The following is a 16,033-nucleotide window of genomic DNA, read 5'->3' on the forward strand; positions in this document are numbered from 1 at the left end:
ATACTGCTGTATGGAATAGCTGAGATTTTCCTGCCTATGTTTTCCTCTAGGACTTTTATGTTGTCATGACATATTTAAGTCTTTTATCCATCTTGAGTTTGTCTTTCTGTATGGTATCAGTGGTTGTCAAATTTCTTTTTTTTTGCATGTAGCTCTAACACCATTTGTTTAAGAGGCTATTTTTACTCCATTTTATGCTCCTGCCCCCTTTGTTGAATATTAATTGACCATAGAAACATGAGTTTTTTATTTCTGGTCTCTCTATTCTGTTCCATTGATCTCTGTATCTATTCTTATGTCAGTACCAGACTGTTTTGATTATAGAGGCCTTGTAATATAGTTTGATATCAAGAATTATGATCCTTCCTACTTGTTCTTCTTTGTCAGAATTGCTGCAGCTATTCAGGGTTGTTTGTGGTTCCATATAAATTTTTGAAATGTTTGTTCTATATCTGTGAAATATGTCATTGGTATTTTAATAGGGATTGCATTGAATCTATAAATTGCTTTGGGTAGTATGGACATTTTGATGATGTTAATTCTTCCAATCCATGAACATAGTATATGCTTCCATTTGTTTGTATCTTCCTTAGTTTCTTTCTTCAGTGTTGTGTAGTTTCTGAGTATAGGTCTTTTACCTCCTTGGTTAGGTTTATTCCCAGGTACTTTATTTTTCTTGTTCCTATATCAAAAGGGATTTTTTCTCATTTCTATTCCTTATATTTTGTTGGTGGTGTACAAAAATGCCTTTGATTTCTGAATATTGACTTTGTATCCTGCTGCTTTGCCTAATTCACTTATTAGGTCAAGTAGTTTTTTCGTGGAGTCTATAGGATTTTCTATGTACACTATCATGTCATCTGCAAACAGTGAAAGCTTTACTTCCTCCTTTCCAATTTGGGTGCCTTTTATTTCTTTTTCTTGTCTGATTGCTGTAGCTAAAACTTCCAATACTATGTTGAATAGAAGTGGAGAAAGAAGACATCCTTGTCTTGTTCCTGATCTTAGTGGGAAACCTTTTAGTTTTTGCCCATTGAATGTGATGTTGGCTGTAAGTTTCTTGTATATGGCCTTTATTATATTGAGGAATGCTCCCTCTACTCCCACTTTGGTGAGTGTTTTTATCATGAATGGGTGCTGTACATTGTCAAATGCTTTTTCTGCATCAATTGATAATGATGATCATATGATTTTTTATTTTGTTTTGTTTATGTGATGTATTACTTCTATTGATTTGAGAATATTGTACCATCTTTGCATCCCTAGGATGAATGCCGCTTCATCATGGTGTATGATCTTTGTACTGTATTTCTCTATGCAGTTTGCCAGTATTTAGTTGAGGATTTTAGCATCTATTTTCATCAGTAATATTGGCCTGTACTTTTCTTTGTTGTGTCTTTATCTAGTTTGGGGATTAGGGTGATGCTGGCCTCATAAAAAGAGCTTGGGAGTCTTCTGTCTTCTTGGGTATTTTGGAATAGTCTGAGAAAGATAGGGATTAGATGTTTTGTAAACTTCCCCTGCTAAACTTTGTAGTCTGGTCCAGAGCTTTTGTGTGCCAGGACTTTTTTTTTATTTCTGCTTCAATTTCACCAGCTGTTATCATTCTTTTCAGGCTTTCTGCTGCTTCTCGAATCAGTTTTAGAAGATTATATTTTTCTAGAAATTTGTCCATTTCACTGAGGTTTGCAAATTTCTTAGCATATATTTGTTCTTAGTAATTTTTTACAATCCTTTGTATTTCTATGGTATTAGTTTTAATCTTTCCCCTTTCATTTCTAATTTTATTTATTTGGGTCCTCTGTCTTGTTTTTTTAATTTATTTATTTATTTATCTTTAGGGGGAAGGGAAGGAGAAAGGGAGAGAAATATCAATGTATGGTTGCCTCTCGTGCATCCCCTGCCAGAAACCAGCCTGCAACCCAGGCATATGCCCCGACTGGGAATCGAACCTCAATCCTTTGGTTCACAGGCCCATGCTGAATCCACTGAGCTACACCAACCAGGGCAGGTCCTCTGTCTTTTCGTCTTGATAAGTCTGGTTAAAGGCTTTGTCGATTTTGTTTATCTTTTCAAAGAACCAGCTGCTGGATTTATTGATCCTTAGAATTGTTCTTTTAGTCTCTGTGTCATTTAATTCTGTCCTGATCCTGGTTATTTCCTTCTTTCTACTTGCTCTGCTCTTTGTTTATTGTTGTTCCTCCAGTTCTTGTAGATGTAGTGTTAGCTTGTTTGTTTGAAATGTTTCCATCTTTTCTTAGGTAGGCCTGTATCTCTATGAACTTCCCTCTAACACCATTTATTGACAAGATTGTCCTTTTCCATTGAATTTCTTTTACTCTTTTGCCAAAAATAATTTGACCATATTTATATGGGTCTATTTCTAGGTCTGTTCCATTGATATGTGTGTCTGCCCCTTCACTGATATTACAGTCTTGATTACTGTAGCATTAATAGTAAGTCTTAAAATTAGACAGTGTGATTCCTTCCACTTTATTCCTTTTCAAAATGGTTTAGCTCATCTTATTTGCTTTTCCATATAAAATTGAAATCAGCTTGTCTATATTAACAGAAATTATGCTTGAATTTCTATTGGAATTGCAATAAACCTACAGATCAAATCAGGGAGAATTTCTGTTGTATTGTCCCATCCATGAATATAGTGTGTCTCTTCATTTATGTTGAAGAAAATCGTAAACATGATATCATTTCGTCTAGATATATAGTACTTCAATGTTAAACATTAAAGGTTAAAAACTTTTTGAACATAACCTAAATATATTGTCATACTTAAAATGAACAATAATTCTTTAATGTGGAATTTTACTTTAATTTTCTCAAATTTCTCCAAAATATTGGTATATTCAAAACTGTATCTAAATAAGGTCCACTCATTGTGTTTGATTTCTTTTCATCTTAACTTCCCGTTCCCTTCTTCATTTTTATTTTTTTCCCTGTAGCAGTTTATTTGTGAAAAATAGATGGCTTGTTTGTCCTGTAGAGTTTCCTGTATTCCAGCCTTTGGTGATTTTATGCCTTTAGTGCTGTTAAATTTGTTTCTCTGAATCCTAAGTCTTCTCTAAAATGGTAGTTAAAAATAGTGGTCTGAAAGATGCAAGTTTTTTTTTAAGATTTTATTTATTTATTTATCTTTAGAGTAGAAGGAGAGAGGGAGAGAAATATCAATGTATGGTTGCCTTTCATGCATCCCCTGCTGGGAGTTGGCCTGCAGGGAACTGGCCTGCAACCCAGGCATGTGCCCTGACTGGGAATTGAACTGCGATCCTCTGGTTCGCAGGCCTGTGCTCAATCCACTGAGCTATGCCAGCCAGGGCTGATGCAAGGTGTTTTTGTTGTTGTTTTTGCCAAAGTCAAATGGGATGTAATATTTAATGAAAGAGAGTAAAAAGAAAACTTAGGAGACATATGAGAGAGCAAATTATATGTATATTGCAATATATATTTTATTAATATATGTAATACATATATATGTTGATATGCAAGAGATTATGCAAGACTGCAAGTGACAGAAATATATGTGTATCAGAGATGATGTTTGATAAACTGTATACAAGAATTTCTATGTGAGCCAGAGTTAGTGAGTATAAGAAAAGGAAATAGTCCTGAAGGAGGTCACTCTCAACACTTTTTTCTCTAATAAAGCAAATTTCAGTTTTGGATAGTTTCTCCTAAATCAGGGTTGAGGCTGGTAAAAAGAATCAAAGACCTTGAACTGAAGCTTCATTGTCTTTGATGCAAACAAAGAGTGATAATATTTTTATAAAATGGGAGGTTACATTGTTCAAAGCAATTGTGTGCCAAGGCTGAACAATAACTGAGGCTCTGTAGGGTTTTTATGCAGGGCAAAACGATTTGATAATTTGCACGCACACCCCCAATGTAGGTTATTCACAGAGAAAGAAAGTAATGTCAAAAGAAGAGAAAAAGCTATCCTCAACTGGGTTGTATTGATTGGATTATGCAATATTGATTCCCTGTCATACAGTGTTTGAAACCAGATTTTGCTGACTGTTGTAAATTGAGCTTATAATGTGTCCAAAATCCAAACCTTTTATTTCTCATGTATGAGTAGAATTTAAATTAATTCAACAACATTCATTGGGCTCTGTGTTCCTTTTAGTAAAAAAGGAATACCACTCTATCAATTGGATAGAAATAGAAAAAAAGAATTGTAATGGCCAGTGACCCTGAGGGATTTGTATTGCCTGTCCTCTGTCTCCCACAGCACACGTTTCCAAACAGACATCTATTTGGTACTTAATTCTTTCCTTTTACTATTCACTTTGTGATTCAGCTGTTTATTTCCCTTTCCATCTGTTGAATCCACCTTTCCCTAGGCTATAGCATCACCTATGGTTGATTTATTCTGGCTTTAATGTCCCTATTTCCTATTTTCCTTAAATAATTTATTCCTAAACAGAAATGTGTATGGAAGTATAGAGCACATGCATGTCCCTGAAGGCACCCAGAAGCTTGTCATTTTCCGCTCTGACTCAAGGCTTGAGTGCCATGCTAGGTTCCAGGGTTTTCTCCCCGCTGAGGTTTCAGTCCACTCTTTGCAACTATACAAAAAAATTCCTGAGCCTTAAAAGACAAAGCTTTGGGAGAAGTCAACTCAACTCACCTTGTAATACTGGGTAGGCACTCTGTTATTCAAGTAGTCTATAAAGACTCATGGGGACAAATTTTGAGATTAGATGAATAGTTAGAACTCTATAAATGGTGAGGATAGATTGACAAACAAGTAGATGGAAGAAATTAGGGAAAAAGTAGTTTTATAGGTGGTAGGTGAACAAGAGTCAGTGAATTATCAGTAAAATAGTATAAGCTATTTTACATATCTACATCAAAAGAATAAATTCTATTCACCTCTTCATTATTTCTTACAGGGATTATGACCGGGAACAGTTTGCTGAAAACCAAATCCCATTGTTGGTAATAGGGACTAAATTGGACCAGATTCATGAAACCAAGCGCCATGAAGTTTTGATTAGGACTGCTTTCCTGGCTGAGGATTTCAATGCAGAAGAGATTAATTTGGTGTGTATTTTCACTACTGCATGTTTGTATTATTATCAGCTGAAAGCAAAATCTAAGACTTCAAGTGGCATTGTTACATCTCAGACCCCTTCCCCACATACAGCGTCACAACACAGGGACGTGGGTTACCCCGCCCAGGTGATACCTAAGGCTCCATCCCTCACTATGTAACAGGCACATCAAGACAAAAAAAATGGCCCAAATGAAAGAACAGATCAAAGGTTCAGAAAAAATACAACTAAGCAATGAAGAGATAGCCAATCTATCAGATGTACAGTTCAAAACACTGGTAATCAGGATGCTCTCAGAATTGGTTGAATTTGGTTGCAAATTAAATGAAAAAATGAAGGCTACACTAAGTGAAATAAAGGAAAATGTACAGGGAACCAATAGTGATGGGAAGGAAACTGGGACTCAAATCAGCGGTGTGGACCAGAAGGAAGAAAGAAACATCCAGTCAGAACAGAACGAAGAAACAAGAATTCATAAAAATGAGGAGAGGCTGAGGAACCTCCAGGACATCTTCAAACGTTCCAACATCCGAATTATAGGGGTTCTGGAAGGAGAAGAGGAAGAGCAACAAGTGGAAAACTTATTTGAACAAATAATAAAGGAGTACTTCCCCAATCTGGCAAAGGAAATAGACTTCCAGGAAGTCCAGGAAGCTCAGAGAATCCCAAAGAAGATGGACCCAAGAAGGAACACACCAAGGCACAGCATAATTACATTAACCAAGATTATAATGAAGGAGAGAATCCTAGAAGCAGCAAGAGATAAGGGGACAGTCACCTACAAAGGAGTTCCCATCAGACTGTCAGATGATTTCTCAAAAGAGACCTTACAGGCAAGAAGGGGCTGGAAAGAAGTATTCCAAGTCTGGAAAGCCAAAGACCTACATCCAGGATTGCTCTATCCAGCAAAGCTTTCATTTAGAATGGAAGGGCAGATAAAGTGCTTCTCAGATAAGGTCAAGTTCAAGGAGTTCATCATCACCAAACCCTTATTATATGAAATGTTAAAGGGACTTATCTAAGAAAAAGAAGATAAAAAATATGAACAGTGAAAGGACAGCAAACTCACAGTTATTAACAACCACACCTAAAACAAAAGCAAACAAAGAGGACAGCTAGATCAGGAGTGGAACCATAGAATTGGAGGTCACATGGAGGGTTAGCAACAGGGGAGTGGGAGGAGGAGGGGGTGGGAGAAGGTACAGAGAATAAGTAGCATAGATGATAGGTAGAAAATAGGAGGGAGGGCAAGAATAGTGTGGGAAATACAGAATCTAAAGAACTTGTGACACATGGACATGAACTAAAGAGGGGGAATGGAGGGGAGGGGGTGTGCAGGATGGGGGGGAATGGGACAACTATAATGGCATAATCAATAAAATATATTTTAAAAAGTAACAAGGGAAAGGTAAAATTAATTTAAATATATTTTATTCAGTATATCCAAATTTTACCATTTCAACGTGATCAATATTTAAAAGCATTAATAACATAAATATTAATAAAATATTTTAATACTAAGTCTTCAAAATTTGGTGTGTCTTTTACACTCTAGTTCTTAATTAGATACTAATTTTTCATTCAAAATATTTGCTCTGTATTTAGATTTCATAAAATTTACATTTGAAAAAGCCAATTGACATACCTAAGTTATGCCAAGCATACTGAAGTTTTCCATATTTATTTTTTTAAATCATGTTAGGCTTATTGTGTCTAGAACAAATTTTTCTGTCATACATGTACTTTAAACCAAACATATCGAAGCATCTTCTCTAGTTATTATTCCTTTCTCAAGTTTGGACAAGCATTTTAGAGCTATTAATTTTCAAGCTTTGCCCTCTGCCATGAGCAATAACAGATGACCTTTTTCAGTTTTAAAATTGTTATTCTGAAAATCATAGAACTTTTCTAGCGTGGTCAAGCTGAAATTGTGCAACCTTAGAATTAAACCTTTGGGAAGTTTTGTTTGTTTGCTGCTTGGTATTTAGTACTTTAGCTCTATTTGGAATGGTCTGTGAAGTACTTTCGCAATTCTGATAACTGTGTCAGCAGTAACATTTTGTAAAATGTCTACACAGGTCCATCTAAGGTTTATCTCTCGTAGGTCCCAACTGCTGTGTAAATGTACTCACACATTATTTCAAATACAGTAGTTTCCACAATGATATTTTAGTCAATTTGATTTGTATATGGAATTATATTTTATGGTAGGTGTTTTGTGTCTGAAAATTCAGCCTGATAGCATTTCTTGGGATGAAGAGAGAAGGGAACTAATATTTCAGTACCTGCTATTTTCCAGATATATGTTACCTTATTTAATTTTCACAGAAATCCTATGAGATAAGTATCATTACCCCATTTCATAAAGGAGCTCCACTTTAAAGATTTAATAACCTAACCAATGTCACATAATCTAGAAATGTTCTTACACATACAGAGCTTGCTGGCTTCTAGTATCCTGTGATCTTTGAAAAGTTTGTTGTAGTCTCAGTGTGTGTGTATGTGTGTGCGTGTTTGAGAATGTATTGTAGATTCTAGCCAAAATTAAAAATGGGGGCCTTAAAAAATAAATAAATAAATAAATAAATAAATAGATTTACCTTTTGAATCCCACTTAAAAAATAAATAAAATATACTTAAAAAAATAAAAATAAAAATGTGGGCCATGAAATGTTATATATGGATAAAATATAAGGGACTGTAAAATGCATTGGAAAGGAATCATATAGGCATATAGATTACAAAACAATAAATGCAACACCAATAATTTCAGTCATTTCCCAGGGGACACAGCCTGAAAGACAAACATAATTCTTGCAAGGAGTCTACACGATATTGTCGTAGTTTGGTCTTATGTGCCCTCTGAGGTAAAAGTCAAAGTATTCTTATCTCTTGAGGTGGCAAATCAGTAATGATAAGCAAAGACATCACGACGTTGGAATTTCAATAAAAGTATAGTAAGTCTTTTAAAGTGTTTACTAGTGTTTATTAGCAGTCCCGTCTTCCCTTACGAATTATTGGATGATGAATACATTGGTTCAGTGTCCTCTAAAATTGCTTAAATAACAAAAAGGTGAGTTACCCTCCTTTAGCACTTTCCTCTTTGCTTTGTGCATCATAATTTGAAAATTACACAGATATTTTATGAGAGCATTATAGCTGGTATTTTAGTGTAGAAATGTGCAACAGGAGCGGTGATACTAACAAGGAGCTTACGGTCCCTGACTTTTAATTGCAGACCTACGTTTTACCTTCTAGGATTGCACAAATCCAAGGTACCTTGCTGCCGGTTCTTCCAACGCTGTCAAGCTCAGTAGGTTTTTTGATAAGGTAATGGCCTCCATTAAGTTATTTTTAAACTTAATTTATATATTATGAGACTTTAAATTTTGGGTAGAATGCTTTATTCTTTTAAGCCTTCATCCTGAACGTCACAGACTGAATAATACTTGTTTTGATCTCTCTTATCTGTTGGTATAATTGCTCAAGGCCTGCTGGGGTATTTATTGTATTACCAGTGTTCTCTCAGCAAAGGATGAAAGCTACTGGATTGAAATGGGAGTTTTTTAAAGATACGTAATTCCCCTCCTTAAAATCATTTATGTTTCCCAACTTTCTAGCTCTTTTTGTATTCATTCACCCCTAACCCGTACAAAAGACACTGAACTGAGGAGATTCTGCTTAAAGCCCTGAGTTTTTGTTTTTTTTGCTCTCCCAGCTATTAATTGTTGTCATTGTTATTTTTAAGGTTATTTCATCTTCTCACTTCCCTGTTGTTTCCTTATTAAAAACCTTTGCATTTCAATTATTGACTCTTGCTAGCATAATCTTATTATAGAATGAAGATGTAGAATGATTCAGCGTGCTAGTAAATTAGAGCACTCTTCTTTCCTTCACAAGGCTATACAGCTGCATTGCACATAGAATTGACCAAGTTTAAGTTGCTTGCCCAATGCTTTTACTTTCCCTCACAATGACAATGACATCGTGAGGGAAAGTAAAATAGGATGCATTTTTGTATGTGTTATTGAAAAAGATTAATTGCTGTATTATATTTCCTTTTAAGTGTAATCCTCCCAAAAACATTTCTTTCTTCATAGGTCTGTCTTATGAATCATTTTTTTAGCAATTTAGGGATCTGATATTTAGCTCATTATCTAATATGTCAGAAGAAGATCAGCCCCACACCCCTCCCTATTTAATATGAGATCACTGGGAAATTTTTGCTTCATTCCAGAACTTCCCAATTGGTGTGTCACAAACAGGTGTGCTGAGATATTGATTTCCCTCAGTTCTCAGAGCAGCTGGAGCCCCTGGGGTTGGGTGATTGGCAGCCTCTTCCATTTACCCCAGTGTGCTGTACAAATATTAGCATTTTGTAAATGGGATGCACTGCAAGGAACCACATTTTCTGTCTATATTGTTTTCAAACTTAAAATGTAAGAACTTTCATTTGGTTTAGATCCCTGATCCCATCTCATACAAAATGTTATTATCCCCTGAAAGCCACATCTTATAGATCTGTGTCTGACATGGAAAAATCCCACAGTATACTTTAAATTTTTAAATAGTTTAATCTTGAAATTGAAATGTTAAATGTAATAAGTTATATCCTAGAAAAACAATGGGTTATAGACTAGTGTGACCCAAGTTGTCAGTCAAGGTTTTATTTTTTAAAATGTATCAGAGCGAACTTGATTGGCTTTAAGAAGAGAGCAAGATTTAGTATGGAGACATTACAAGTTGAAGGTAGGGAATTATGTGCAAAAGCAAAAAAGTAACTTCTCTTTCCATTGCCTAAACACAGAGAGAGGTATGTACATTGGGAGGTTGGCCAGACTTCCAGACCGAGATGGCTGTCTGAAGCCAAGGGAAGTAGCAGTTAAATATCATCCAGTTTTCTATACATCATATCTGCAAGAATTTAATGTAAAGATTTCTTCGAATCGGACACTCCTCCAGACTCCCTTGGCTAGCATTAATTTGTCCCTACTCTAGAATGATAGGATTTTTTCTGTCCTTCCTTGGAAGGAGGAAAGATAATCAGTCCCTTCTTGCTTTCTGTAAGACCAAGTATTTTGAGATGTACACGTATATTAATCATGAACCAGCTTTCTACCTCTGGGACCAGTGAATGCAACCCTACCCCAGATCTCTTGTAGCTAACAGCAACCCAGCTATGTTCTTAAAGATAGAAAAATCCAGATATTTGGCTGTTAGGCAGTTGACAGTAAGCTGATACAGTCCTGGAAGCTCACTGCTCATTCAGAGGAATTTTTATTTTCAGAATTTGAGATTCTAATGTCTTAGAAATAATCTCCAGCTAATCTCTGTGTATTCTTACGTGATTAACTTTTCTCAGTCACAACAGTTCTATATAAAGAAAACAGTACTGTCTTTGCAATCATTGCTGTTTCTCCAATGTTAGAACAGAACTCATTATTTTTTAAAAAACATTTTTCATCATCTGAAAATGTGGTGCTCCTTAAATCCACTATATTAGGCAAGTCATTTGAGAGCTTCTGTGTGATAGTGGGGATGGATTTGTACAGATACGTCCACTGCTGTGTTTTTCCGACTCACCAAATACAGACAGTTCTAAGACTGCTGAACCAAAATTAAGTCCATTAAAAAAATCTAATTGACTACTTTTGATGTTATGTCATCTGTCTCCATAGAGGCCCTACAGAATTTCTCACTTCACTATGTTGACTAGAGGGATGTGTGGTTCATTGCATCACACAGACTCCTCTTTAAGGAATAGCTGTACTGTTAAGGCAAGTGCTTTGCTTTTATTTTACGGATTCTGTTTGGTACCTTTTGGGCTGACTGCTAGGACAATTTAAAGCTAAATTTTCTGCTACATACTAAGAGTTGCATGGGATTATATGTCATTCTCTGATTTCTGGAATGAAGCAGGCTCTAATGGAAATACTCTCACAATCCTGATCTCATTAGCACCAAATTCAACTCATTGTACCAGATGTCTATAGCTATTGGAAAGACTCATAATTTGGATATATGCCTTTTAGCCCCAGTGGCACTTAGCCACATTACAGTTAGCCACTTTTTCCAGTTACGTGTGCTAAACCCTTAAAATCTTTGTTTCTCACAGGTCATAGAGAAGAGATACTTTTTAAGAGACAGTAATCAGGTCAGTACTATTTTTTCTTCATAAAATGAGTTCTTACATTTATAGAGAGATGATTGACAAATTTATTTTCAGAAGTGGTTAAAAAAAAGTAGAGTAAGCCCTGTCTGGTGTAGCTCAGTGGATTGAGCTCAGGCTGCGAATCAAAGGGTCACTGGTTTGATTCCCAGTCAGGGTACATGCCTAGGCTGTGGGCCAGATCCCCCGTGAGGGACATGTGACAGGCCCTCCCTCTCGTTTTCCCTCCCTTCCCCTCACTCCAAAAATAAATAAAAAAAATTTTAGAGGGCTTAAAAAAAGTGGAGTAAGTCCCTTTGTAGGCATAACCTTTTGATATCCTTCTGTTAAATACAAAAGAAAGTCAGATCAAGGGAAAGTAAGGGTCCAAGAGAAAAAAAAATCCAGGGATAAGCTTACATTATAAAATAATAAAAGAAAAGCATTTGCTTGAGAATCCAAAGGTATATATTTAAAGTCTATCACAAGCAAATAATTCATACAAAGTCCAATAGCTGAATATTATGAGATTCACTTTTACCTTCATCCTCTCTGATTTAGATAACACCAATTTGTTTACAAATGTTTTTTATTTTGGTAGAATTTATTTTTATTATTTAATCTGCTGTGGTTTTCTGGGTAAAACCACAGAATGGTGGTTCTTTCAGGAACAACTGACTGACATTTTAAAGGGAAAAAAATAAAGGTTATTAGCATTTGAACTCTGCTTACTTGAGACTTAATGTGATTATCTTTCTTGCCTACAGATTCCAGGCTTTCCTGATCGAAAGAGGTTTGGGGGAGGAACATTAAAGAACCTTCATTATGACTGAATTACACTCATTCTTTGGAAGAGTGAGCAAGAGGTGGCAGTTTTTCACAGCATTCTTCTTGCTGCGTCAGTTACTAGTGTCTCAGCCTTTTAATGATCACCTTAAAATGCCACCCTGCACCCTCACCCTTCAATGGAAAACCAAAAGAAAGTGACAGTGTGGGAGGTCCAAACTTTGTCCCCATTATCTGTCCTCACCTTTCTGTTCCTGTTTATAGATGATGTAAAGGCTTTGCGGAAATAAGAGATGTTGTCAAAATGATGCAGTAAATGAGCAGTGACAGAGTGCTGCAGAGAAAATTTACTCTTGCCTAGAACAGAGAGGGTTTTTAATGGGTCTGTAATTTTCCTGCACTCCTTGCTGAAGACTTAATTAAATACTTCAAAAATGTGTCTCTGTTGTTTTACCTTTTTGAGGGGAAAGGTTATGTTAACCAGCCCTGAGTTGTCCATCTGAAGTACTCTCTCATTTTCAAAGCAGCAAAATGGTGTTATTTAATTGTCTCCACGCTCACGTCACACACAAGGATGCCTAATAATAGCAACCCTCGTTCGTTCCCTCGCCTCTCCTTTATAAACAGTTCAGTGGCTGGAAGAAGAGGACTAATGGCTGGAGTTAAACATAAATAGATTAATAATACATAGAGAACAGCAGTGCCAGAAAAGAAGAATTCTATAAGAAATTGACAGCTCACTAAATCCTTCACTCTTTAGGTTACAGCTGTCTGCATTCTCTTACTGTTTTCTTTTTGGAAATGGGTAGGATGAAATCTAAGACCTGCACAAAGGCAGTAAGAAAGATTTACAACCTCTTCATGTTGTGTTTTTTTTTTTTGAAGGAAAAGATAACTCCTGAAATGACTCTTAACTGTAGTCTATAAACTAAGAATAACATTTTTTGTGTCAACAATGTATTTATGGATAAAAGTAAAAATAAGTTCCACAGCAACACATTTATACATGAATTTTGGACTAGAATTCTTGGATTTCATAAGACAAAATTTGGGGGGCGGTGTAGTGTGTGTGTATATGCATAATTGTTATTTTTTTAGTCATGTTTTTGCTTGTTTAATTCTATCATGGTTATTCTTAAATATATAAACCTAGTTTCCAAAAACTGTAACTTGCTGCCTTATTCAGCAACACCTTTCCACCCATATTCTCTCTCTGGCTCTCCTGTGGATCTCTGTACTTATGATTTTGCTCCATATTAAAATATAATAATAATAATAATAATAATACAGAGTTTCAGCTACTCATTTTAAAACCAGGGGAAAGAAAAATAAATTCACTTTCTACTCTATTTAATTAAATTTCAAAAGTACTGTGGAAATCAAGATATGCTGAAAGAGGATGTTCAAATAACAATGTTAGAGAGTGCTTTTAGAAAGGCAGTATTTGGAATTTGGAAAAGGATGATTAAAGCACTTTTCATCAGCTAGAATATTCTTCAGTCTTTCTTCGCATCCTCCCCCGCAAGAGTTAGTTCTGATTTCTTTTTTGACATTAAGAGAGCTATGCAAATCAGGATCTGTATGTGGAATTTGGCACAAATGCATTGTGACAGAGGCTGTGCAGTTAGGAAGTAGACACCAAATGAATAAACCAACTAAAGCTCTTTGTATTCCTTTTACAAATAAATCAGTAACTCTTTCCTTATGCCTTGTCCCCCTGTCTTCCTTTCTTTCCCTTAGTTAAAAAAAATCTATCCCAGCCTTGGCTGGTATAGCTCAGTCTATTGAATGCCAGCCTGCAAACCAAAAGGTCACCAGTTTGATTCCTAGTCAGGGCACAGGCCCAGTTACAGACCAGGTCCCCAGTTTGGGGGTGTATGAGAGGCAACCAATCAATGTATCTCTCACACAATGATGTTTCTCTCCTTGCTCTCCCTTCCCTCTCTCTAAAAATAAATAAAATCTTCAAAAAATTTTTTTAAATTATTCCAATTTCTTTATGTTCTTCCTTATTAAAAAATAAAAGTAACCCATCACTCTTGGCTTCAGGGTCAACTTTGAAAAACTGACACTCCTCAAGTCCATTTCTTTTTGCGGTCAAGCTTGACTCTCTGAATTACAGTTTTCTAAGAAAAAAGTTTTAATAGCCTGTTTGTTGCAAGTATTAATAACAACAAAGTAAGGCTGTTTTCCAAAATGAATGTTATTAGCCAGAGTTCTTCAAAAAGAATATTTTGAAGCATAATTTTTGCTGAGTCTTCCTCAGATCTGCACATAAAAACGGCTTTTAAGTAACAAATAAGTGTAAATACCAAATACTTTCTAAAAGGTGTTAATTAAGTCTTTCATTTTCTTTCAGATGGAATAAGTTGCTAGCAATAGAAAGATTTTTTTTCTCTTGTGATTTAGATGTCTAGCCAATGTTCTTACTCATTGTGGAGTCAACCAAATGTGGAAGCATATGGCCAGTCATCTGCCCCTCAGGTGGCAGAACCCTAAGTTGGAAAGGATTTGGGTTGGTATCTTCACCTGAGTTCTCTCAGAAAAGCTTCTCTCAAAAGGTTTGATTTATATCAGCTTTATTTTGGGTTCTCAGAAGTCCCTAAAATTGAAACATCCATGATATATAGTCATGACTTCCGGCCAAGATGGAGGCATAGGTAGATACACTATACTATGTTTCCTCACATAACCAAAAGAAGGACAACAACAAATTAAAAAACAAAAAAATAACCAGAACTGCCAAGAAACTGAACTGTATGGAAGTCCAACAACCATAAAGAAGATACATTCATTTAGCTGGTAAGAGGGTGGAGACAGGCAGCTGGGGCTAAGAGGATGTGTGGCAAGGTGGGACCTGGAGGACCGGGTGGGCAAGGTGGTAGCTGGCCGACTGGGTGGTCCCCATATTTGTGTGCAGATAAACCAGAAGGAACAACTGGGGAGCAAGATAGACCGCATAAACCAGGGTTATAGCATGGGGAAATAAAGCCTCAGAACTTCTGGCTGTAAAAATCTGGAGATTGCAGTGTTGGGAGAGACTCCCAGCCTCATGAGAGAGTTTGTTAGAGAGACCCACAGAGTTCTAGAATACACAAACCCACCCACCCAGGAATCAGCACGAGAAGGCCCTAATTTGCTGTGGGTAGTGGAAGAAGTGACTGAAAGCAGGCAGAGCTGAGCAAGTGGCATTGTTTCCTCTCATACCCCTCCCCCACATACAGCACCACAATGCAGTGACATGGGTTGCCTTGCCCTGACAAATACCTAAGGCTTTGCCCCTTACTGCATAACAGGCATACAGAGACAGAAAAAAAAAATGGCCCAAATAACAGATCAAAATTCCTGAAAAAATACAACTAAGCAATGAAGAGATAGCCAACCTGTCGGATGCACAGTTCAAAATACTGGTAATGAGGATGCGCACAGAAATGGTTGAATATGGTCACCAAATAGAGGAAAAAGTGAAGGCTATGCAAAATGAAATTAAAACATACAAGGAACTAACAGTGAAGGGAAGGAAACCAGGGCTCAAATCAACAGTTTGGAACAGAAGGAAGAAATAAGCATTCAACCAGAACAGAATGAAGAAACAAGAATTCAAAAAAATGAAGAAAGGCTTAGGAACCTCCACAACAACTCTCTATGTTCCAACATCCGAATCATAGCAGTGCCAGAAGGAGAAGAGGAAGAGCAAGAAACTGAAAACTTGCCGGAAAAAAACAATGGATAACTTCCCAATCTGGCAAAGGAAATAGACTTCCAGGAAGTCCGGGAAGCCCAGTGAGTCCCAAAGAAGTTGGACCCAAGGAAGCACACAATCATTACATTAGCCAAGATTAAAGATAAGGAGAGAATCTTAAAAGCAGCAAGAGAAAGGAGACAGTTACCTACAAAGGAGGGCCCATAAAGCTATCACCTGATTTCTCAAAAGAAACTGCAGGCAAGAAGGGACTGGAAAGAAGTATTCAAAGTAGTGAAAGGCAAGGACATACATCCAAGATTACTCTATCCAGCAAAGCTTTCA

At 36.4% G+C, this 16,033-nt stretch overlaps 1 protein-coding gene across 1 annotated transcript in view; it reads left to right on the forward strand.

The window, feature by feature from the left end:
• RABL3 (RAB, member of RAS oncogene family like 3) overlaps window positions 1-13,493 on the forward strand; it is a 46,880-nt gene extending 33,387 nt beyond the window's left edge. The window contains exons 5-8 of the mRNA XM_037051543.1: window positions 4,911-5,061; window positions 8,331-8,402; window positions 11,188-11,226; window positions 11,988-13,493. Coding sequence (XP_036907438.1) covers window positions 4,911-5,061; window positions 8,331-8,402; window positions 11,188-11,226; window positions 11,988-12,053 — 328 coding nt within the window. The 3' untranslated portion in view covers window positions 12,054-13,493. The remainder of the gene's footprint in view (window positions 1-4,910; window positions 5,062-8,330; window positions 8,403-11,187; window positions 11,227-11,987) is intronic.
• The last annotated feature ends 2,540 nt before the right edge of the window (window positions 13,494-16,033 follow it).

Source organism: Sturnira hondurensis, unplaced genomic scaffold (genome assembly GCF_014824575.4).
Source record: "Sturnira hondurensis isolate 20B ecotype Veracruz unplaced genomic scaffold, ASM1482457v3 Scaffold0007222, whole genome shotgun sequence".
NCBI classification, from domain to species: Eukaryota; Metazoa; Chordata; class Mammalia; order Chiroptera; family Phyllostomidae; genus Sturnira; species Sturnira hondurensis.